Genomic DNA, 25,666 nt, shown 5'->3' on the forward strand with positions numbered 1-25,666 from the left:
GTCGCTACTGTGCCAGCAAACGTCGCCACTGTGCAGCCACTGTGCCCATCAATTGTCGCCACTGGGCCCATCAATTGTCGCCACTCTGCCAGCAAACGCCGCCACTGTGCCATCAAATGCAGCCACTGTGCTCATCAATTGTCGCCACTGTGCCATTAAACGCAGGAACTGTGCCCTTTAATTGTTGCCACTGTGCCAAACGCAGCCACTGTGCCCATCAATTGTCGCCACTGTGCCAGCAAACGTTGCCGCTGTGCAGCCACTGTGCCCATCAATTGTCGCCACTGTGCCATCAAACACAGCCACTGTGCCCATCAATTGTCACCACTGCCAGCAACACCGCCACTGTGCCATCAAATGCAGCCATTGTGCCCATCAATTGTCACCACTGCCAGCAACACCGCCACTGTGCCATCAAATGCAGCCATTGTGCCCATCAATTGTCACCACTCCCAGCAAACGCCGCCACTGTGCCATCAAATGCAGCCACTGTGCTCGTCAATTGTCACCACTGTGCCATCAAACGCAGCCACTGTGCCATCAAACGCAGCCACTGTGCCATCAAATGCAGCCACTGTGCCCTTTAATTGTTGCCACTGTGCCAAACGCAACCACTGTGCCCATAAATTGTCGCCACTGTGCCAGCAAACGTCGCCACCTGTGCCAGCAAACGCAGCCACTGTGCCCTTTAATTGTTGCCACTGTGCCAAATGCAGCCACTGTGCCCATCAATTGTCGCCACTGTGCCAGCAAACGTCCCACTGTGCAGCCACTGTGCCCATCAATTGTCAGCACTGTGCCAGCAAACGCCGCCACTGTGCCAGCAAACGCGACCAACGAAAATAATTTTACTGTTAGGGGTCCCCACAACTTGGGAAATTTTATCAAGGGGTCACGGCACTAGAAAGGTTGAGAACCACTGCACTAGGGGGAGGAGAGGGAAAGGAAATTAGGAGTGGAGAGCTGCTGTTTGAGAACACGTTTGAGAAAACAAGCGACAAAACGTTTGTAAACCTCTCAAGATTCTATTGAAGTCTATGGGGCCAAACATGCTTGTAATCTGCCAAAAAAGCAGCTCATGTAATTTTTTGAGTGACAGGCATTTTGCTTCAGGAGACAGAACACTTATATGTGAACAGGGTCCATTGAAATTAATAGTATTTGGCTAGTTGAGCATTTTAGAGCTGCAGGCTTCAAGCAGAAAATTGCTCAGGTGTGAACGGGGCCTTAAACAACTCCTAAAGCTAAATTAGATAACAAACATCTAGGATAGAAAAACAGGTCATATAAAGTGCACATCTTTCAGTGAATGTGATCATTCCATTTTGTGGGCTCAATTTACACTTGTGGATTTTAGCATGTATGAATTGCCATTTAAAGCAATAAAAATGTATGAGAATGCATATCAGTTTGATGATGTAGACAGCATAGTGGCTAAGTGGTTAGCATTTCCACCTAGCAGTACTAGGGTTGTCGGTACGAATCCCTACCATGGCACTACCTGTCTGGAGTTTGCATGTTCTCCCTGTGCCTTTGTGGGTTTCCTCCCACACTCCAAAGACATGCTGGTAAATTAATTGGCTCCTGTCTAAATGGGCCTATGTATGTGAGTTAGGGACCTTAGAATCAATGTAAGCTACTCAAGGGCAGGGACTGATGTGAATGTACAATATATATATAAGGCACTGTGTAAATTTGTCTTTGTTATATAAGTACATGTAATAAAATAAATATACACATTGACGTATCAGTTGCAGCCATACACAGTACAATTTCTACACACTCTCCTTTAAATTTACCAAATCAATATAATTTGAGTTCCACCCAAAAATGGAACTTCCGCTGTCCGGATTCCCCCCCCTCCTCAGGTATTTGCTCCCACTTCCGGCGAAAATCGCTGCAGTATCAGCAGCAATCTACGCCATGTCCGGCCCCCCCCCCCCCCCCCGCTGTCTTCTGGGAGACACACAGGTCCCAGAAGACAGCAGGGACCATTCAGAAAGCACAGCGCGACTCGCGCATGCGCAGTAGGAAACTAGGCTGTGAAGCCTCCACCCGGAGCCGAGGGTCGGATCAGCTTCAGGCGAGGACATCGCGGGCGCCCTGGACAGGTAAGTGTCCTTATTTTTAATGTGGAAAAGCATTCTTTGGATGGATGAAACTAAGATTAATCTGTACCAAAATGACGGGATAAAAAAAAGTGTGGAGAAGGTTTGGAACAGCTCATGATCCAAAGCACACATTGTCATCTGTAAAACATTGTGGAGGCAGTGTGATGGCATTAGGGCTGTTGAAATTAATCGTAACATCGAGGCATCACGATTCGACCATACACGATGTGGCATCAATGTTACGACTGGAGTAATCGATGTTTTGATGACGTCATCCTCGCGCCGCGTTAAGCCCCGCCTCCGCAACCGAACGGAGCCGAAAGCCGCCGAAGAGCCGTGGGAAAAGCCGCGCCGGCTTTTCCCGCTTGCTGCCCCTGACTGACGTCATCCCCCTGCTGCCCTGCGTCGAGGAGCGACGCTGTGTGCACATTGGCGAGGACATGGAGCTGCTGCTGTTAAGAGTGGCGGCAGCGGCTGGCTTGTGGAGCACGGAGCTCCGAGGAAGAGAGTGGAGCCGCGGCCTATCAAGCCAGGTGTGACGGAGGCATAGCCAGGTGAGGGGGCCACGGGGAGGACACCAAGGGGAGAGGATGTGGTAAGGGAGGTGCCAGACTGTCCTATCCAAGATGATCAATACTCCGCCGCCCTCACCACTAACCTGTGCCCATGTAATACTATTACCATAGCGCTCCCCTGCCCAGTGTCACCACAGACCAATTCCCATCCTTCTCGACCAGCATCCACACAGTCCTCTGCTCTTCCTCTCACCTCTAGACAAACAGAGTATTGGTAACTGTAAGCGCAAACACACAAGTCCATATATAACAGGAGATATAAAGGGCTGAGCAACTTAGTCCATAGGGGACAGGCTGGAAGTTCAAGGGTTAAGTGGTAACCTGTAATGGTTAAAGTAGGCTAGGCGGCTGCTGTCCTCAGAGAGCTGGCTTTGTGATGGTTGAGAGAGGGGTAGAGAAGCAAGCGCCACCTGAGTGTAGTATTAACAAATGATGTTTAATGACACCAGGTAAAAATACACCTACAGGATAAAAACATATAAAAGGCTCATCTGTATAGGTATGTGGTCCTCGGTGTTCGCTCTGATCCTGTGGTGGTGACGCTGCAGGGATGCTGGGCTGCAGAAGGTGGATTACCAGCCGGGAGCTCCTTCTGTGGCCATCAGGAAGAGACTAGGGGCCGGCGTGGAGCGCACGTGGAGCGTGCGTGACATCACAGGTCGTCCGTCCGCTTCCATATTTGGTATCCAGGGGAGGGATCGTCCAGGGAGGAGGGCTTGCAGGGAGGTTGAGAGAAGGCTATGCGCTCGGAGCCACTGCTCCTTCAATAGGCCTAATAGGGAGGTGTCTGCAATGTGCTTTTATATGGCAGTGCTGTGGGACAACAGGTCCCAGCGTCTGTCAAAAGAAAGCACAGCGCCAACTGTGGGCGGGAGGGGAACTACAAGGTAACATAATATACACAGAGAAAAAAAGAGGTTATATAATAGTGAGTGGCATGGAAACATATATATGAATGGAGAAAAGTGCATGGTAGAAAACATGGAGACAATAATATTAACAATAGTAAAACTGGGAGTAACAATGGGGGAAAAAAATGGAGGTAAGTATAAAGATATATAAGTATAAAAGCGAAACATAATAATATTTCCCATGGTGATGATACAAAAGAACCAGAAAATGCAACGCTAAAGATAAAAATAAAAATGAATATTAAAAATAAATAAATATATAAATAAAAAATAAAAGTAAAAATAAAAATAAATATGAAAGTGAGAAAAAAAATAGAATTAAGAATAAAAATAAAAATAATAATAGACATAGAAATAAGAATAAATATAAATATATATATATATATATATATATATATATATATATATATATATATATATATATATATATATATATATATATATATATATATATATATAAAAATAAAAATAAATAGGTAGAGAAAGGCAAAAAAATGGTGAAAAATTATGGTATAAGAAGTGGACATGGATAAAGCATGCGTATTGGGAAAACACAAGGAACAGGGAAGCACGTATCTGTGCAGGGTTCTTAAAGATATATATATTGTAGCAAGGCTACATCTGTTGGGGTGGTCTCATGAGGAAACGGGGTGGCTTAAAGTAGTGTGTGCACCTTGATTCACCAGAAATCAGGAATGATTTGAACACAGCAGAGCACACTCAGCACTGGAATTACTTTGAATACACAAAAGGTTTCTTTTAATCAGATCACAGATGTATATATTTCAGGACTATATTTATTCACTACTTAATAAGACTCTTTTGTGCATTTGTCACCACAAAGCACTGCACACCATTTTTTGTTTTATTGCCCTGTCTGTATGCTCAGTGTAGAGGTGGGGGAAAGAGCAGAGGACTGTGTGGATGCTGGTCGAGAAGGATGAGAATTGGTCCGTGGTGACACTGGGCAGGGGAGCGCTATGGTAATAGTATTATATGGGGACAGGTTAGTGGTGAGGGCGGTGGGGTATTGGTCATCTTGGATAGGACAGTCTGGCACCTCCCTTACCGCATCCAGCAGGTCTGCAGTCTCTGATCATCTCCTGTACCATGTCTTCAGTCTCTGACCATCTCCTGTATTATGTCTGCAGTCTCTGACCATCTCTTATAGTATGTCTGCAGTCTCTGACCATCTCTTGTATCATGTCTGCAGTCTCTGATCATATCCTGTACTATGTCTGCAGTCTCTAACCATCTCCTGTATTATGTCTGCAGTCTCTGACCATCTCCTGTAGTATGTCTGCAGTCTCTGACCATCTCCTGTAGTATGTCTGCAGTCTCTGACCATCTCCTGTAGTATGTCTGCAGTCTCTGACCATCTCCTGTAGTATGTCTGGAGTCTCTGACCATCTTCTGTACTATGTCTGGAGTGTCTGACCATCTCCTGTATTATGTCTGCAGTCTCTGACCATCTCTTGTAGTATGTCTGCAGTCTCTGACCATCTCCTGTACCATGTCTGCAGTCTCTGACCATATCCTGTAGTATGTCTGCAGTCTCTGACCATCTCCTGTAGTATGTCTGCAGTCTCTGACCATCTCCTGTACCATGTCTGCAGTCTCTGACCATCTCCTGTAGTATGTCTACAGTCTCTGACCATCTCCTGTATCTCCTGTAGTGTGTCTGCAGTCTCTGACCATCTCCTGTAGTATGTCTGGAGTCTCTGACCATCTCCTGTACCATGTCTACAGTCTCTGACCATCTCCTGTAGTATGTCTGCAGTCTCTGACCATCTCCTGTACCATGTCTGCAGTCTCTGACCATCTCCTGTAGTATGTCTGCAGTCTCTGACCATCTCCTGTAGTATGTCTGCAGTCTCTGACCATCTCCTGTAGTATGTCTGCAGTCTCTGACCATCTCCTGTAGTATGTCTGCAGTCTCTGACCATCTCCTGTAGTATGTCTGCAGTCTCTGACCATCTCCTGTAGTATGTCTGCAGTCTCTGACCATCTCCTGTAGTATGTCTGCAGTCTCTGACCATCTCCTGTAGTATGTCTGCAGTCTCTGACCATCTCCTGTAGTATGTCTGCAGTCTCTGACCATCTCCTGTACCATGTCTGCAGTCTCTGACCATCTCCTGTACCGTGTCTGCAGTCTCTGACCATCTCCTGTAGTATGTCTGCAGTCTCTGACCATCTCCTGTAGTATGTCTGCAGTCTCTGACCATGTCCTGTAGTATGTCTGCAGTCTCTGACCATCTCCTGTAGTATGTCTGCAGTCTCTGACCATCTCCTGTAGTATGTCTGCAGTCTCTGACCATCTCCTGTAGTATGTCTGCAGTCTCTGACCATCTCCTGTAGTATGTCTGCAGTCTCTGACCATCTCCTGTAGTATGTCTGCAGTCTCTGACCATCTCCTGTACCATGTCTGCAGTCTCTGGCCATCTCCTGTACCATGTCTGCAGTCTCTTACCATCTCCTGCGCCATGTCTGCAGGCTCTGACCATCTCCTGTAGTATGTCTGCAGTCTCTGACCATCTCCTGTATCATGTCTGCAGTCTCTGACCTTCTCCTGTATCATGTCTGCAGTCTCTGATCCTCTCCTGTATCATGTCTGCAGTCTCTGATCCTCTCCTGTATCATGTCTGCAGTCTCTTACCATCTTCTGTAGTCATTTGGGGGCAGTCTGAAGCTCCTCTTCTGCTGTGTTTACACTTTGCTACATGCAGGGAGTGTTTTTAAAAAATGGAGTTCTTCTGACTACTTGAATTTTTTGGATGAAAATCGTGCGCAGTAATCGTGATGCATTGTGATGCATCGCGGAATTGAATTGAATCGTGGACCGGATAATCGTAATTGAATCGAATCATGAGGCCAGTGAAGATGCGTACCCCTAATGGGCATGCATGGCTTCCAGTGGCACTGGGTCATTGGTGTTTATTGATGATGAGATAGAAGACAGAAGGAGCCGGATGAATTCTGCAGTGTTTAGAGATATACTGTCAGCCCAGATTCAGCCAAATGCAGCACAGTTGATTGGACGGCGCTTCCCAGTACAGATGGACAATGATACAAAACACACTGCAAAAAGTAACCCAGGAGCTTTTGAAGGAAAAGAAGTGGAATATTCTGCAGTGCCCAAGTCAATCACCTGATCTCAACCTAATTGAGCATGCACTTCACTTGCTGAAGGCAAAACTAAAGACAGAAAGACCCACAAACAAAGAACAACTGAAGACAGCTGCAGTTAGAGACTGGAAAAGCATCAGAAAGGAGGAAACCCAGTCTTTGGTAATGTCCATGGGTCCAGACTTCAGGCAGTCATTGCCAGTAAAGGATTCTCAACAAAATATAAAAAATTAATATTTTATTTATGATTATATTCATTTGTCCAATTACATTTGAGCCCCTGAAAATGGGGGGACTATGTATGAAAATGGTTGCAGTTCCCAAAATTTGTACTTGATATTGATGTTCAACCCTTTGAATTTAAGCTGAAAGTCTGCACTTCAAATTCATTTGGATTGTTTTGTTTTAATTTTCTCTGGTAAAAAAAAGTAAAACTAATGTAGCCATCATGTGTAAGGATTGGTAATCAAGCTGGCCTTTTGTCCAATAAAAGCTCCTCATTGGCCAATAAGGACTCTCTCTCTGGATAACTGGATGGTTGTTGGTAGTACTTAGGTTTAGGTTGAGGTTCAGTTGAAGAAGCCAGGCCCTAGTAACCAAATGTAATTAGATATCACAAATGGGTTTGTTTGGCTAACAAAGACACCTTGTGCAGTCTGTGATTTATAATCTGGACTTTTGCTTTTAAATGTTTAAAATGGGTAACAGATTTGCTTTAGGAAGTGGTGAGTAGTACTATATGAAGAATTCTGATTCAGTTCTACATACTTTAATAATTTAGTAAGGCATTTTCCAAAGCAAAGACTTATTCTGTCTTTATATTTCATCATTGCTGGTAGAGAACTATGGTTCAGGAGATGTGAACTCTGCTTGCCCTCCAGCAGATAGAAAAGAAACTCCCTTTAATGTATACAAGCACGTCATGTCTGACATGAACCTGAGACAGGCTTTACGTTTTGCATGCCAATTATCTAACTACCTGTGTTATACCTTTTCAGCTTTTGATAATGAATAAAGAAATCTCGGCTCAAGAACTTGACTTTTTGCTGCGCTTTAACATTGACCACATCTATAATAGTCCACTGGACTTTCTTTCAAATTCAGCATGGAGCGCCATTAAGGTATATTTAATGTGATGCAAAATCTTTCCTTGCTGGTGGTTCATGAATCGATTCTTCTTGGCAGTCACTAGAATATCTACATTGTACAACCTATAATTGAAATGGAATAAGGTTTAGGGGTGTCTCAATTAAAATACATAACAGTCATCCTATTAAGTTGTTTTTCCTATTGAGTTGAACTGGTAATCCTATTTGGTAGGGTTGCATTGACAGTTGTGGCACATATCTTCAAGTAGAAAAAAGCAACAGTTATAATTTATGATTGTGTTTTACTTGTCAATTGATATGCAGTTTTAGACAACCATTCTTATGACAGTCACACGTCTGCTAGTCAGTAAGACCACCTTGCTTTTTCCTAGTTTGGCATTGCTGCATTCTGGGTCAGCACACTGGACAGAGGTAACGATGCTCATTAACTGTTAAATGAAGAGGGAGCAAGGCAACATTGGAAGCTGAAATACTCAACCAGTAAAATGAATGACAAAATCAGCCACTTTGTATGTGTCAAGTTTCTGACTGTGCTGTGTGAAGATGTAAATTACAAGATTGGCTAAACAGTACTGCAAATTATATGGCATGTTAAACAAACATATGTATTTCAAGTGTTTATTAAGCTGTTCTTAAAGCTCAAATGAAACCAAAAGTTGTCAGGGAAAGGTTAGAACATCTGTCAGCTTATTGCTGTTGGAGAGATTTGCTCTCATTTCCCGTCCCAGTGACATCAGCGCAAAAAATGAGCACTAATGGCATCCTGGTTGCGCAAGCAGAACAGATGTCACCACTGGAGGATTTCGCCTCTTGTGCTTGTGACAGCTTTAAAATGTCTCTTTACTTTCCGTCTCGTTGATTGGTCATCAGCATATGAATGGACACAGACAGGCACAGAGCGTCTATAACTGTGGGGGAAAATATGTTGTTGCAATTTGTGATCTCACTGGAAAGATGTCGTGTTGGCACAGGAAGTGGAAGGGAATCACCCCAACCACCACTGGCTTAAAAGGCCATATGTTATCCAATCTGTGCAAGAGCATAACATAAATGATACCAACTGAGCAACTAGCACAACAGTAAAGCAAACATGGTCCAGTATCCAAAAAGTCTATATTATTTGTATAGAAAACAGAATTTGTATGAGAAACCAAACACGCTTGGATCATTTGTTGCAGCTGATTAAACTTTGCTTGTGTATAGGCATTATTTATATTTTGTGTTGTACAGACAATGAGCTTCATGGATGAATTCCGAAGTCTAGACAGAGACATTGAAGGATCACCAAAGCGATGGAAAAGAGTGATTGAATCAGAATGCCCAGAGAGGGAACGACTGCCACAAGAATGGAAAAACAAACGTTCCCTACAGAAAATGATATTAATGCGTGCACTGAGACCAGACCGAATGACTTACGCCATCAGGTATATAACAAACCAGTGGAGGACTGGGAACCTTTGAACCACAGGGGCAAACGCAGCCAATTTGTCCTTTTCATGTGATTTCTGTTGGCTTAATAGAGTATGCCATGCACCGTGGTGTCACATTGATTGGTGAACATGGTGATAGGGGGATGCTCCTAAAGGACATGGTTTAGGGCCTATATTGTCAGGCTTTTGTTTGCTTCAAGTGGGTTTTGCATTCCCATACAAGTTTATAGAAATGCAAAACCCACTGGAAGCAGGTCAGACACGGGTCCATTGGAGGTCAAATGCAAGGCAAATGCACATATTAATTCATTCTGAATGACATTGCAAGCATCTTAAACGGATGTCTACAAAAAAACTATTGACATGGCTTGTTTAAAAATATTGTTTTCAGCCTCTTTCAGCCACTTCCTGTCTACATGCAAGAGCTCCAGCTCCCTTATAATATAAAAGGTGGTCCGTGTTTGCCCAGTGTGTGTCAGCATGGCTGCTTTTGGTCTCCAGCATTTGACAGGGCGACAAGGCAGGACCAAAAATGGGAGACATTTGTCCACAACAGAAAGTGACTGAACAAGGATCTTAACAGCAGGATCACCAGGTATTATATTAACCACTTGCAGACCGCATAACATCATTATATGATGGCAAAGTGGCTCTCCTGTGCCACATCATGTACCTAGTACATGATCTGACACTTCCAGGTAGGGAGCAAACCGGTGCGCTGCCTGTGCTGTGATTAGACACAGCACAAGCTGGTCAGCGGGTGCCGGCCAATGGATGACCACTGCTCAGCGAGGAGGAAGACAGGACAGAGCTCTGCATATGTAAACAATGCAGAGCTCTGTCCTGTCAGTGGAGATATGGCCGTTTTTATTTTTTTATTTCCCTGCAAAGCAGGAGATAAAAAACGGCACATCCCCTATTAAAAGCACTATACAGTAAACACATAAACACTGGTTAGGCGCACATTTAACCTTTGATCGCCTTAGATGTTTAACCCCTTCCTAGCTAGTGTCATTAGTATAGTGACAGTGCATATTTTTAGCACTGATCACTCTATTAGTGTCACTGGTTCTCACAAAGTGTCAGTTAGGGGTTGATTGACTAAAAGCAAATAGACTGTGCATTTTGCAAAGTGCAGTTGCACTCTGCAAGAGCAGTTGCTCCAGAGCTTAGTAAACAAGTAGAAGCTCTGCTGACTTCCATCATCCAATCATGTACAAGCAAAAATTCATTTTTTTGTTATTTTCCTTGCACGTGACTGGGTATTCTTTGCAAAGTAAAGCTTTACCTCATTTACTAAGCTCTGGAGCAACTGCACAGCCTATTTTCCTTTAGTAAATCAACCCCTTAGTGTCAGACTGCCCACATTACTATCGCTTTAAGTCGCTGATCGCTGCCATTACAAGTATAAAAGAAAAAAAATCCAGTATATTTGCCATAGTTTGTAGATGCTATAACGTTCGCGTAAACCAATTAATATACGCTTATTGGGATTTTTTTACCGAAGACATGCAACAGAATACATATTGACCTAAATTTATGAAGAAATTCGATTGGATATGTTTTATAGCAGAAAGTAAAAAATATTGTTTGTTTTTCAAAATTTTCAGTTTTTTTTTTTTTTTCATTTATAGCGCAAAAAATTAAAAACCCAGTGGTGATCAAATACCACCAAAAGAAAGCTCTATTTGTGGGGGAAAAAATGATATAAATTTTGTTTGTGTACAGCGTTGACCGCACAATTGTCAGTTAAAGTAACGCAGTGCTAAAAAGCCAAAAATGGCCTGGTCATGAAGGGGGGGTAAATCTTCTGGAGGGCAAGTGGTTAATGAAGGGTGTAGGAATAAAAAAGATTGCAAAAAACTTTTGAAATTAGTTCAACATATTTTTGTATAAGAGCTTAGTCATTGCAGTTAAATCTACTATTGTATGCTTTTACAAAAGATCCAAACCTAGTGCTGCAAAGTCTGTTTTTTTTGTATGGTGTAAATACTAATTTAAAGCACATATACATTTTAGAAACTTTGTTGAAGAGAAACTTGGAGTCAAATATGTAGAGCGGCGCAAGACAGAGTTTGCCAAATCCTTTCAGGAGAGCGGTCCAGCTTTTCCCATTGTTTTCATACTATCTCCTGGAGTTGATCCCTTGAAAGATGTAGAGACACTTGGTAAGATTTAACACAATGCCATGTTACATTTGCATTGTATGCATTTAGGTATACACAGTATCTCACAAAAATGAGTACACCCCTCACATTTTTGTAAATATTTTATTTCTTTTTATGTGACAACACTGAAGTAATGACACTTTGATACAATGTAAAGTAGTGAGTGTACAGCTGGTATAACAGTGTAAATTTGCTGTCCCCTCAAAATAACTCAACACACAGAAATTAATGTCTAAACCGCTGGCAACAAAAGTTAGTACACCCCTAAGTGAAAATGTCCAAATTGGGCCCAAAGTGTGAATGTTTTGTGTGGCAACCATTATTTTCCAGCGCTGCCTTAACCCTCTTGGGCATGTAGTTCACCGGAGCTTCACAGGTTGCCACTGGAGTCCTCTTCCACTCCTCCATGATGACATCACAGGGCTGGTGCATGTTAGAGACCTTGCACTCCTCCACCTTCCATTTGAGGATGCCCCACAGATGCTTAATAGCGTTTGGGTCTGGAGACATGCTTGGCCAGTCCATCACCTTTACCTTCAGCTTCTTTAGCAAGGCAGTGGTCGTCTTGGAGGTGTGTTTGGGGTCATTATCATGTTGGAATACTGCCCTGCGGCCCAGTCTTCAAAGGGAGGGGACCATGCTCTGCTTCAATATGTCACAGCACATGTTGCCATTCATGGTTCCTTCAATGAACTGTAGCTCCCCAGTGCTGGCAGCACTTATGCAGCCCCAGACCATGACACTCCCACCACCATGCTTGACTTTAGGCAAGACACACTTGTCTTTGTACTCCTCACCTGGTTGTTGCCACACACACTTGACACCATCTGAATCAAATATGTTTATCTTGGTCTCATCAGACCACAGGACATGGTTCCAGTAATCCATGTTCTTAGTTTGCTTATTTTCAGCAAACTGTTTGCGGGCTTCCTTGTGCATCATCTTTGGAAGAGGCTTCCTTCTGGGACGACAACCATGCAGACCAATTTGATGCAGTGTGCGGCGTTAAGTCTGAGCACTGACAGGCTGACCCCCCACCTCTTCAACCTCTGCAGCAATGCTGGTACCACTCATACGTCTATTTCCCAAAGACAACCTCTGGACATGACGCTAGGCATGTGCACTCAACTTCTTTGGTCGACCATGGCGAGGCCTTTTCTGAGTGGAACCTGTCCTGTTCAACCGCTGTATGGTCTTGGCCAACGTGCTGCAGCTCAGTTTCAGGGTCTTGGTAATCTTCTTAATGCCTCGGCCATCTTTATGTAGAGCAACAATTCTTTTTTCCAGATCCTCAGAGAGTTCTTTAGAGTGAGGTGCCATGTTGAACTTCCAGTGACCAGTATGAGAGAGTGAGAGCGATAACACCAGATTTAACACACCTGCTTCCCATTCACACCTGAGACCTTGTAACACTAACGAGTCACATGACACCGGGGAGGGAAAGTGGCTAATTGGGCCCAATTTGGACATTTTCACTTAGCGGTGTACTCACTTTTGTTGCCAGCAGTTTAGACATTAATGGCTGTGTTGAGTTGTTTTGAGGGAACAGCAAATTTACACTGTTATACAAGCTGTACACTCACCACTTTACATTGTAGCATGTAGCATGTAGCATTGTCACATGAAAAGATGTAATAAAATATTTGCAAAAATGTGAGGGATGTACTCACTTTTGTGAGATACTGTATGTTTATTTTGATAATGTCAGGCAAGGCAGCTACATAATCAGTTTCTTCAATATTATAAACTATTTATTCTGCTCCATTATAACCATCTCTCAATCTGAAGGGTGCATGGCCAAGGAGTTTTGTACTAGGGGTGGGTGGAGTCTGAGGGGGATCTGAGAGACTATTCCCCCATCAGATCTGCTTCACTTTTGATTAACAGCACATGGTAGTGGGCAGATCCATTAACATTGGCAGTAGGGAGCAATGGTGTACCACTGTACGCCAGCTCAGAGTTGTTATTAATTTCTAACCTGAGAACTGGCGGTAAGTCTTTAGGAATTTGATGCTGCCATAGCTAACTGCTTGCTGCCAGTATAATGTACTTATACTGCAGCAAGGTGGCACTGCTGTGCCAGATCACATACCTAGTATGTCCTTGCGGGAAGTTAAGTGTGAAGCTAACGAGCTCACACCTCTCGTGGTACACATACGGGAGAGCAGTGGGGGGAGAGGGAGCAGATTGGCTGTGTCATCCCGTGTGAGAGAGGAAGGAGGGAGTGAGGGGGAGCAGGGTGAACTGTCAGCTCTGAGTTGTATGAGAGATGCTCTCTGCTCAGAGTCATGCTGAGGAGGCAGGTAGCATTGATGAGCACTGATAGGCGGCACTGATAGGCAGTGCTGATAGGAGGCATTGATGGGCACTGATAGGTGGCACTAATAGGCTGCACTGATAGGCAGCACTGATACGCAGCACTGATAGGTTGCATTGATGAGCAATGATCTGTGGCACGGAAAGGCGGTGTGGCACTGATGGGCATTGATGAGCACTGATAGGCACTGGTAGGTGGCACTTATAGGCTGCACTGATACACAGCGCTGATAGGTGGCACTGGTGGGCACTGATAGGCGGCATTGATGAGCAATGACAGGTGGCACTGATAGGCGGCACTGATGGACATTAATGAGCACTGATGGGCAGCTCTCATCTGAACTGATGGGCACTGATAGGCGGCACTGATAGGCAGCATTGATGGGCACTGATAGACAGTGAGCACCAATACAGTAGGTGGTACTAATAGGCAGGATTGATGGGCACTGATAGGTGGCACTGATAGGCATTGAGCACTGATAGGTGGCACTGATAGGCACTTATAGGCAGCATTGATGAGGACTGATAGGTGGCACCGATAGGCATCATTGATGAGCACTGATAGGCGGCACTGATAGGCAGAATTGATGGTCACTGATGGGCATTGAGCACTGATAAGCAGCACTCATAGGCTATACTGATGGGCACTGATAGATGGCATTGATGAGCACTGATAGGTGGCACTGATGGGCACTGATAGGCAGCATTGATGAGCACTGATAGGTGGCACTGATGGGCACTGATACACATCATTGATGAGCACTGATAGGTGACACTGATAGGCGCTGACAGACAGCATTGATGAGCACTAATAGGGGGCATTGATGAGCACTGATAGGTGGCACTGATAGGCAGCACTGATTATCAGTGTAAACAATTTACTGATATTCTTGGCAGTTAACGCTTCTCCTTTCCTTACACAGACACTGTATGGGAGGACAGGGCTGCCGATGCCCAGCAAGTCTGTTTACATGTGATCAGCTAATCACATGTGAAAGGGCCGCCGTGATTGCGCTGGGCGCATGTCCCTGGGGGCATACGGGATGCAGAGTTCTGGGAGGATATCCATGGGCACCCTCCCAAAATTGGAAGCCCGGGGGTCGGATGAAAAGGGTGGGGTCAGGGGGGCTCATCATGGTTTCTTGCACCGGGGCCCTGAAGGTTCTATTTACGCCACTGCCCTTAGAGACAATATCGTGTTGTATTGCCTTACATGTGATGTGTCAGCAAGGATCAAAGCTGATAAAATGTCAAAGCCTGTGATAATGACCAGTTTCTTTTAGTATTTTGTTCCCCTTACATGCACAATTCACAGAAAACAATGTTTTGGTAATACAACACGGAGGAAGTAAGGCCTGTGGCAGTTGAAGGACCTAGCACCCACCTTGATTCAAGAGTACTTGTATTTTTCCATCTCAGTAAAAAATCTCAGGCATAACTAAATGACCAAGGCACACCAAACAGAGTAAACTACAAAAAAGTTTATTAAGCTATACAAAGCTGAACACAGAAAAAATAGTACACAACCACCCCTAAAAGACAGATATGGTGGGAATACCGGTAGGGGATCCCACCAATCTATCTGTACCCTCCCTGTAAACGGTATACAATCCCTCCTAGAAAGTGAGGAAGCCTGCAAGTGGGGGAGGTACCTCCTTACCCCAATAGATAGCACACCCCTATAGCACCTATAAAACCCCCTACTACCTGAAATGGCAAGCTGAACCATACAGTTCCTGAAGGGACAGTGTGATAATGCAAATGCACTAAATATTCACGCTGTTCCCAGACACAAACAGCTCAATGGCTAGCCATGGTATCTGCAGTCAGTCAAAAGAAAAAATGAGTGGTAAAAAATGGGTGGTAAAAAAATGGGTGGTAAAAAATTGGAACAAATTGGACAAAAACAAAAAACAATGGAAGGACAAGAAATATATATGATAAAGTACTGTAATATTGGATGAAACAAAGGGGCCTGATTCCGCCTGGTTTAAATTTATATCCTGAGATGTAAGTCCATCCAAAAGTATCTTCCTGTGTTATAAGAGACAGGGATATAACAAGTGTCCAATGTAGTAATTGCAGCTGGATATAAAGGTGGTGTGTAACCACATGAATGGGGACACGTGAGTAAATTTGATATGTACTATACCCATATGCTGAGGAGTCTATAATAAGACAAAATATCTTCACGGTTGAATAGCTGAATGAATGCTAAATGGGGACACAATTGCAATACACAATTGGTAGCTGTATGTCCACCTTATATTGTAGCAAGCTTAAATGCACAAAAGGGTATATGCAAAAAGGCCAGGGTTACTCACGGATGGTAGATAAATATGGATGTCCCTCAAAGATAGACAACCTGGATGCAGATTTGTATGGTATGTATATCCAGACGATGTTCCAATATGTCCATATTTAAACCCAAAGCATTGGTACCTCTTCACCTGGGCTGCTTGGCTGATCAGCAGGGCTGTGTTCCATTCCTTAGCACCTGCTGCTGGTCTGATCCATGGCAATTAGTATGAAAAAAAGGGGATAGATTGGTATCCAAGTAAATAAGTCAGGTAATGGTTTAGTACCCCGATTTCATATGTCAGTGTAGGCTGCAGGGGGGGTGCATGGTGGGGGTGCTCACCAAGCATAAAACAGCTTACATGTTTCGTTCCCTTACTTCCTGGAACTTCTTCAGAGCTGTACATTTAGAAATGTGTTTACAGGCCTGAATATGCTTTACCTGAGACACTGTGGCTCACATTCTGCATCTTAGCCTGGATGAACTAAGTGAAACCCTGGTTAAAGAGGAGCTTCAGTCAATTCTGCAAAAACTTAAAGTCGGCAGCTACAAAAACTGTAGCTCCTGACTTTTGATAAACAGACACTCACCTGTCCAAGGATCCAATGCTGTTCTCGCCCAGCCCGCTGACGGCTGAGGTCACACAGCCAGTCCAGATTCTGGAGATATTCCGACTTTAACATCGTGATGCCTCCAGATGCCTGACTAGCAGCTGGTTTAGCCTCTCTGCAAGCCACTGACAGTCACCGGCTATCTCCTCACTGAAGACCGAGAACCAAGCAATCAGCGGTCTTTGATCACTCAGTTCTCGGTGTAGAGGCAGTGGGGGAGAGATGCAGCATCAAATTAAATTAGTTTTTTTTCAGTTATGATAATAGAACATAAAACATTTAGTACACAACTACTATACATTTCCTTTAAATTGTCCAGTCTTACTTCCAGTGGTGCAGCAAGGATCAAGCCATTTAGTATTTCTGTAGGTAATAACAAGCACTCAATGTTTGTTGAAATACAGACTTTTTTCCAACCTGTTGAAAAATGTCTGTATAATAGGGCTTGAGCCTTTCCTTTCCTGAGTGATCAAAGGGAATGAATGTTTTGTCTGTGCATACACCACTTCTGTCCATCAGGCAAGTCACGTATGAAACAGGAGCAGAAGCCAACGCTAGAGAGGACTGGCAGATGTCTCCCTACCCACTATCCTCAAGGAAACCATCTTTTGCCAGCCTAGCTATTGTCATATGTGTAATCTGTTGTGCATTTCTTTATACATTGTCGATAAACCCTATCTCTCTCTTGTGTGTTTATGTTGCTGATATGATTGCTTCCATCGTATAGGTGACAGACTTGGATTCACCATTGACTCAGGAAAACTTCACAATATTTCCTTGGGTCAAGGGCAGGAAGTTATAGCAGAAATAGCGATGGAAAAGGCATCAAAAGAAGGCCACTGGGTTATACTTCAAGTAAGCCGATTCTGTTTGTTATAGAAGTGCTTCATTGCCAAGCTAGGAAACTGCACTTTTACAAGAAAGAACGTTTTCTACAAAAACGCTTTGTGGAATGAAATTGGGTACCTGTCCAAATATGTTTCTTTTTAATGATACACTCTAGTTATATTGTGCTGATTGAAAGTGGGATTTTTATTTATTTCAAGAAGATAGCATTGATCACAGCTCATACATTGGTGTTTCTTTCAAACTGAAATGTTTTTTTCACACTACGCTGACCAATTTTACTATCAATTTAAAACGTGTAACCATAATGAAAAATTGTGTAGCAGATGTAATTAGCATTCTGAAAAGAATATAAAGAGAAAACACATCTTCCTGAATATGTTGCATATTTGCCTGAAAAAAAAAAACAGACAATATTTACTGTTTAGCACGTGTATGTTTGTTACTATTGTCTTGGACTTTTAATTTTGTTAATGTTTTATTTTTTACAGCTGTAGCACTGCACATCTAGATCCTACATTTTTTATTTAAATACAAGTGGGCTTATTCAATAAAGTAGGGAAAAACAAGAAAGAACATATACTAACCTATAGTAACTGATTAGGCATCATTTATAAAAACTAAAGTTGAAATAAAGAAAGATGGTGGTATAAAGAAAGAGTATTGCTGATTGGTTGCTAGTTCTTATAGCCCTTGTCTTATGAAATAGAAACACAGCAACACATTCTTGTTTTGTGAAGTCAAGTCTCTTCTAATTCACTTTGCACTAGCCTGTGAAAACAGAGGGCACTGCACAGTGTGGGAACTTTGATTTCAGTATCTATATGAGGAATTACTAATGGTATTTTCATCCTTAATTAAGATAGGTATTCCTTCATTTCACGTTTATATAAATCTACATATAGCCCTGGTGCAAAATATAATCAGGGGTCATCTCAGCATCAATTTTAGAGCCCAGTCATCTGTATTTCAAAATATGGGTGTAAGTTTTGTTCTTTTGGTATTTTTTTTTTAAAGTTTGAATTTTAAATTCAATCAATAAAATCACACAACAGCTTTACATGATAAAGTATTTGTAATTATATTGGGCTTCTTAATTTTACATCTTCCTCTTTTATTAAGTTATACCTGCCATGAGGTTTGCATGCACTTCCTTTTATGATAACAACACTCTGTCCCTTTCTCCCAGTTGTTCTCCTGTGTTGTCATCCTATCACATGATCTCCCAGTGGAGACTACATGCTGTTGTGCTCACAGGCATTACACAGGCACAGTTCATTGTTGTCACCATAAGGAAATCTGTCCTAATAAATGACACGCAGCCATTATTGGTATGCATGTATGTAGACAGGATGTGGCTTCAAAGATGCTACAACAGACCAACAATATTGATATTCTAGAAGAGTTAAAAGGGTGAAAACTATATTTTATATCTTTTAAATAAGGCAATTGTTTGATGCACAGTGCTTTAGCAAACTACTTGAATGCCATTTAGGTAGGGTGTGCATCTACTGCCCTATCCTTTTTTGGCTAACTTATGTTATTAGCTGTACAAGCTTTCAAATCATATTGGGCTTCTTTGTCAGGAATTGAACCCACATTAAACCTAACTACCTATTTAAACTCCAAACTTGCTGCATTGATTGATGGCCAAAATGGTTAAACTCTGTGACATTTTTAATACTGGCCTAACTGTAACAAAATGGAAAAACATGTTAGTAGTGAGAATTTGTACCATGGGTACATGGTTGGTATTTATTTGAATGACCATAAATACAAAATGAGGGATTAACAAAATGTTTGCTTCTCTTGATGTTGCAAAGACAGTTATCAGACCTTGTAGGTACTATAGCTCATTACATTTGTTTCATGATTCCTTACATACCCCATGCTGCAGTGTATGCTCTGAAATGTGCAGAAAGGGTACACGCAGTAGTAGCAAGAAAGTTAGTGTGTAATGGGCCAAACAAAGGGGGTGGGTAGGGTGCTATTGAAAGTGAAGCTTTAGGATATAGTCGTAGGAAAGCTGCAGGATATGCACCCACTTAATAGAAGGATGCACTGTCTGAAATCCTGGGTGCTACACCCTAAAATATGAAATTAGAAAGTATTTTTATTTTTCTAATTAACTCACACTGAACCTTAGACATAGGAAAGGTAAAAGCTTCATAGCATCTAATGATCTTGTATGATGTGATTTAACGCAGTCTGTTTTCACAGAATATTCACCTGGTAGCTAAATGGTTAAGCGTGTTAGAAAAATTACTGGAAAAGTACAGTAATGAAAGCCACCCCGATTACCGTGTCTTTATGAGTGCGGAGCCGGCCATGACACTAAAAGAGCACATCATCCCACAAGGTATCCTGGAAAATGCAATCAAAATTACCAATGAACCCCCAACTGGCATGCTGGCTAATTTGCATGCTGCACTAGACAATTTTGATCAGGTGAGTGGCATTGTATTTTGGGAGTGAAAACACTTTGGGGTTGATTTACTAAAACCGGCAAGGGCAAAATCTGGTGCAGCTCTGCATGGTAACCAATCAGCTTCCAGGTGTTTTGTTATCGACGCTTATTTGAACAAGGTGAAGTTATAAGCTGATTGACTATCATGCACAGCTGCTCCAGATTTTAGTAAACCAACCCCTCTGATTGTTTTCTTCTTAGAGTTTTCTTCTTTTTAATAAAATCATATTCAAAATATTGAAAATTATTAACGCTTGGAAACATTACCACAAGTATGTAGTAAGATGTTTGGCAGTAGCAGTTGACCAGTTAAAGTGGCTCTGTTGCCATAAATGGCCAGACAAGTAACTATTATTACAGTTCCTTTACATGTTAATTTATTTATATATTCTTGCAACAGAGACAGTTTAAGCTCCAGAGCCAATTTCACATTTTAGCAAGTGGTTTATTTATTTGGTTTTTGCTTATTACATATGATACAGTGGTAAGACATATGCACTGTATTAACAAAAGTATTGGGACGCCTGCATTTACACGCATATGAACTGTAATGGTATCCCAGTCTTAGTCCGTAGGGTTCAATATTGAGTTGGCCCTGTCAGGGCTGGGTTCAGCCCTCCCATCTCAATGCTCAGGTTGCTCAGCTGTCGGTTATTTGCCAGCACCCATCGTTCCACAGTGGCTCACCTGGTGATAATTTCCTGCTCGTCAGCCAGGTTAACTTTCTGGGTTATGTCATTTCTACTGCCGGTTTTTCGATGGAACTAGAGAAACTATCTGCAGTTCGGCCTTGACCTGTCTACGTCCGCTACAACATTTTCTTGGCTTTGCCAATTATTATCGAAAATATATTCGGAGCTTCTCTTCTCTGGTCAAACCCCTGACTGATATGACCAGAAAGGATGGTAATTCACAGAATTTGTCTCCGGATTCCATTAAAGCCTTTGAGTCTCTCAAGGCTGCTTTTGTTTTAGCTTCTGTGCTGGCACATCCTGATCCTACGTTACCCTTTATTCTTGAGGTTGATGCATCGGAGACTGGAATAGGCACCCTTCTGTCTCAATGTCCCACCTCTGAGAGCGCTATGCATCCCTGTGGCTACTTTTATAAGAAATTGTCTCCTGCAGAGTGCAATTACAAGATTGGGGACATAGAATTGTTAGCTATCATTTGAGCTCTTAAAGAATGAAGGCATCTCCTTGAAGGTACCACCGTGGCGGTCCTCATATTGACTGACCATAAGAATCCCACATTCTTGTCTGAGGCAAAATGATTATCTCCCAGAAGGGCGGGATGGGCTCTTTTTCTGTCAAGCTTCAATTGCATAGTCTCATTTTTACCCGGTACTAAGAAATAATGTAAGGGCTGATGCATTGTCGCAACAGTTTTCCCCCGCTTCCAAGATGGAGTCAGTTCCTGCTCCTGTGATACCTCCTGATCATATTATGGGCACTGTTCGTACTAGTCTCACGTCACTTTTGCGTGAAAGAATTCTTTCCGCTCAGATCCAGTCTCCTTGTGACCTTGTGACCACTGCTTTGTCCCTGAGAATGTCCGCACTGCTTTGCTCCAGACTTACCACTCTCCCAAAGCAGCTGGCCACCCAGGCAGGAATCAACTTATTTGGCTATTTCTCAACAATTCTGGTGGCCTAGTCTCTGTGCTGATATAGCTGCCATCATAGCCGCTTGTTCCATGTGTGCTCAGAGTAAGACACCATGACACCTTCCAGTGGGCCTCCTTCAACCCATACCCAATGGGGAGAGGCCTTGGACCCACCTGTCTATGGATTTTTTTGTGGAGTTACCCAATTCTCAGGGCAACACAGTTGGTCTTATGGTGGTTGACTGGTTCTCGAAAATGTCATATTGTATTCCACTTAAGAAGTTGCCCACATCCAAAGAATTGGCATCTATTTTTGCTCAGGAGATCTTTCGATTACATGGGCTACCCAAGGTTATCATCTCGGACAGGGGTATCCAGTTTGTCTCCAGGTTTTGGTGAGCCTTTTGTGTACAGTTGGAAATCCACCTTTCCTTCTCCTCTGCATATCTCGCGCAGTCCAATGGGGCTGCAGAACAAGCCAACCAAGCCTTGGAGATGTTTTTACATTGCAATATTTCTGACCACCATAACAACTGGTTAGACCTCTTACCTTAGGTGTCCCAATTGTCTCAGTTTATGGTGAATTATGGTTTCCAGCCATCCATGTTGCCTAATTCATTTGTTCCTCAAAGAAATCCTGTGTTAGAGAAGCATTTCCGTGATCTTCGTTCCACTTGGGTACAGGTCCAAGAGTCCTTGCGACATGCCAGTGATAGGTATAGACTCCATGCTGACCGCAGATGCCTACCTGTTCCTTCCTACCAGGTTGGGGAGAGGGTCTGGCTGTCATCTCGCAACCTCCGACTCCATGTTCCCTCACTAAAACATTTATTTGACCTTTCTGTATTCTCTGTAAGATCAACCCAGTGGCTTACGCATTAGACCTTCCTTCTAACATGCGTATTTTGAATGTATTCCCTGTCTCCCTATTAAAGCCTTTGGTGTGCAACCGCTTCACCACCTCGGTACCATGTTCTCGCCTGGTTCAGGTTGAGAACCATGAGCAGTATGCGATACAATCGATCATTGACTCCTGTAGGTCCTGTGGGTGCATAAAGTACCTGTTTTTTTGGAAAGGGTATGGTCCATAGGAACGCTTTTGGGTCTCTTCTCCTGTCCTCCTCCATGCTTTCCATAGACGTTTTCCCCTCAAACCTGGTGGCCCTCCAAAGGGGGAGGGGTCGTTGAGGAGGGGGTACTGTCAGGGCTGGGCTCAGTCGGTTATTTGCCAGCACCGTCGTTCCACAGTGGCTCACCTGGTGATCATTTCCTGCTCATCAGTCAGCCCCTTCTGGCTATTTGAACTACCTGGTTCATTCCTTCGATGCCATTGCCTTTGGTCAAAGATATCTGTAAACTCTCTGTTGTGTTCCTGTTAAAGACTTGCCTGGCCGACATCCCTTCTGGTTCCTGGCCGTTTCTGCTGCTTTTGACTACGCTGATCTCTGGCTTCCTGATTTACTGGCTTGTTCTGACTACTCGGTTTGGTTGCCGAACCCTGGCTATGTTTTGACTACATTTACTATTTGTACCATTTTTTACCATTATATTAAAAGGTATGATTTTTACTGCATTTTCTGTCTCTGTCTGATTCATGGTTCCTGACAGCCCATCCTATGCAGCTATAACAGGTTCTTCTGGGAAGGCTGTCCACAAGGTTTAGGAGTGTGTCTATGGGTATGTTTAACCATTCTTCCAGAAAGCACATTTGTGAGGTCAGACACTGATGTTGGACAAGAAGGCCTGGCTCGCAATCTCTGCTCTAATTCATCCCAAAAGTGTTCTATCGAGTTGAGGTCAGGACTCTGCGCAGGCCAGTCAAGTTTCTCCACCCCAAACTCCCTCATCTATGTCTTTATGGACCTTGCTTTGTGGAGACTGCGAGCCAGGCCTTCTCATCCACATCAGTGCCTGACCTCACAAATACGCTATTAGAAGAATGGTCAAACATTCCCATAGACACACTAAACCTTGTGAACAGCCTTCCCAGAAGAATTGAAGCTGTTATAGGTGTAAAGGGTGGGCCAACTTAATATTGAACTCTACAGACTAAGACTAGGATGCCATTAAATTTCATGTGCGTTTAAAGGCAGGCGTCCCAATACCTTTGGTAATATAGTGTATATATAGGACAGTTAGACTTTCTTTTGGTGGTATTGTCATTGAATATTTTCTCAATTCTCTATATTGTATATTGCGAACATTTTATAATATGTATCTTGTACATCTGGTTTTACATTTCAACACAGGTTATTTACAAATATAAGTAAGGTGTTTTTTATATTTCATATGTGGTTTTTAAAACTCACGCTGCAAAAAAACACTAAAAAACATTTTCAACAGAACAATATAAACACAATTTTTTTAATTTCAGGTTTAATGTAAATAAATTTAAAATTTTTCATTTTTCATTTTAATAAGTACTCATGCAACAATCTGGGGTTTATTTACTAAAACTGGAGAGAGCAAAATCTGGTGCAGCTGTGCATGGTAGCCAATCAGCTTCTAACTCCAGCTTGTTCAAAGAAACGTTGACAAAAAACCTGGAAGCTAATCACTGCAAACAAAGTTGCTGACGGCAGCTCTGCGACACAGATCAGATCTTTGTTGTCAAACTGACAGCAGATTTTGACAGCTATATTTGTGGGCATGCACCCAACAGATTCACTGTCTGCATCCAGGGCCTCTCATCTGTTCATCTGCTCATATGCTGAGCCCCCTGTGTCTTCAGTGACTTTACCCAGTGCACTCCCTTGTTCCTCTAGTGTCTGCCTGTGCATTGTCTGTTCCCTTGCTCCCAGCAACTTTGTCCCCTGTGCACTCGTGAGCCCTGTATTCCTGTGCCTTCAGAGTCCCTGCATTCTTTGTATCCAGTGACCTCTGTACACCTCTGCTTCCAAGTCACTCCTGTACCCCAGTGTCTCTAGTGACACCTGTGCTTTCTATTTCACCCAGTGACCCCAAATCATCAACTAACAACCAGACCCACAGAGCATTTAGTCTCACCATGTGACCCCAGAGCATCCTGTGCCCCCTAGTGACCCAGGTACTTCCAGTATCACCTGAACTAAAGTCCTACTGGCAAGTTAGCAAAACACAATAAATGTTAGTCCCACCACTCTACCTGAGTTTTGAAACCTATGCACAGACACCATCTATTTTTGGAGGTCTGTCCAAGTGTTCTTGGGTGCAGCATGCACAAACAAGCCACATATTAACAAATAGCTACAAGAGCACTTCTGCTCCAACCTATATGTGTGCTGAAAAAGCTCATTAAAAGAACCAGAGCTGCGCCTTTAAGGACTTGCTAAATGTTGATCCACCCCCAACTGTCACGGAGCCATTCTGACTTTAAATGCCATTGCAGCCAAAGGTTCTTTACACTACTAAAAGTCAGAAAATAGGCAAAGCCTCTTGTGTACCGTGTTGGACTAAAGGCAAATAGGTACAACATATTAATACTCATTCACAAAAATGTGATCCTTGCTGTGGAAATACTTGGAGAGAACTGATCCATTCTAATGGTTGCAAAATTTTCTGGCCCAAGAGTATAAGCCGGTGTGCATACACACAAGTGCTAGAATTGGACTCGCATCCAAAGCCTATGATGCTCATGTGATAATAAACTTTTAACAATCTTCCTTCACAGGACCTCATTGAAGTAAACAAGGACTGTGGTGGACAATCAGATGAATGCTGCAGTTTGAAGTTATTTTAGTATGAAGTTAAGCTTCCTTTGTGTACCGAGCCATAGAACTCAATGGAGTTGATTTACTAAAACTGGAGAGTACAAAATCTGGTGCAGCTTTGCATAGAAACCAATAAGCTTCTAACTTCAGCTTGTTCAATTCAGCTTTGATGAAAAAAAAACTGGAAGCTGATTGGTTTCTCTGCAGAGTTGCACCAGATTTTGCACTCTCTTCCCTACCATGCGTTCCCTTTCAGGCTCATTGGTTAAGTTAATTGGCCTGCAATTCAGACATCATAAGTTTATATATATATATATAGAGAGAGAGAGAGAATACAGTATATTAACTTTATATTAAAATTATATATCCAACGTAAGGCAAAAAACTGTATAAAATTTAGAGC

General features: G+C 42.9%; 1 protein-coding gene across 1 annotated transcript in view; it reads left to right on the forward strand.

The window, feature by feature from the left end:
• LOC141148076 (dynein axonemal heavy chain 11-like) overlaps positions 1 to 25,666 on the forward strand; it is a 1,034,097-nt gene that overhangs the window by 902,590 nt on the left and 105,841 nt on the right. The window contains exons 75-79 of the mRNA XM_073635228.1: positions 7,722 to 7,844; positions 9,063 to 9,256; positions 11,282 to 11,430; positions 17,384 to 17,511; positions 19,723 to 19,950. Of these exons, the coding sequence (XP_073491329.1) occupies positions 7,722 to 7,844; positions 9,063 to 9,256; positions 11,282 to 11,430; positions 17,384 to 17,511; positions 19,723 to 19,950 (822 nt within the window). The remainder of the gene's footprint in view (positions 1 to 7,721; positions 7,845 to 9,062; positions 9,257 to 11,281; positions 11,431 to 17,383; positions 17,512 to 19,722; positions 19,951 to 25,666) is intronic.

Source organism: Aquarana catesbeiana, linkage group LG06 (genome assembly GCF_042186555.1).
Source record: "Aquarana catesbeiana isolate 2022-GZ linkage group LG06, ASM4218655v1, whole genome shotgun sequence".
Lineage (NCBI taxonomy): Eukaryota > Metazoa > Chordata > Amphibia > Anura > Ranidae > Aquarana > Aquarana catesbeiana.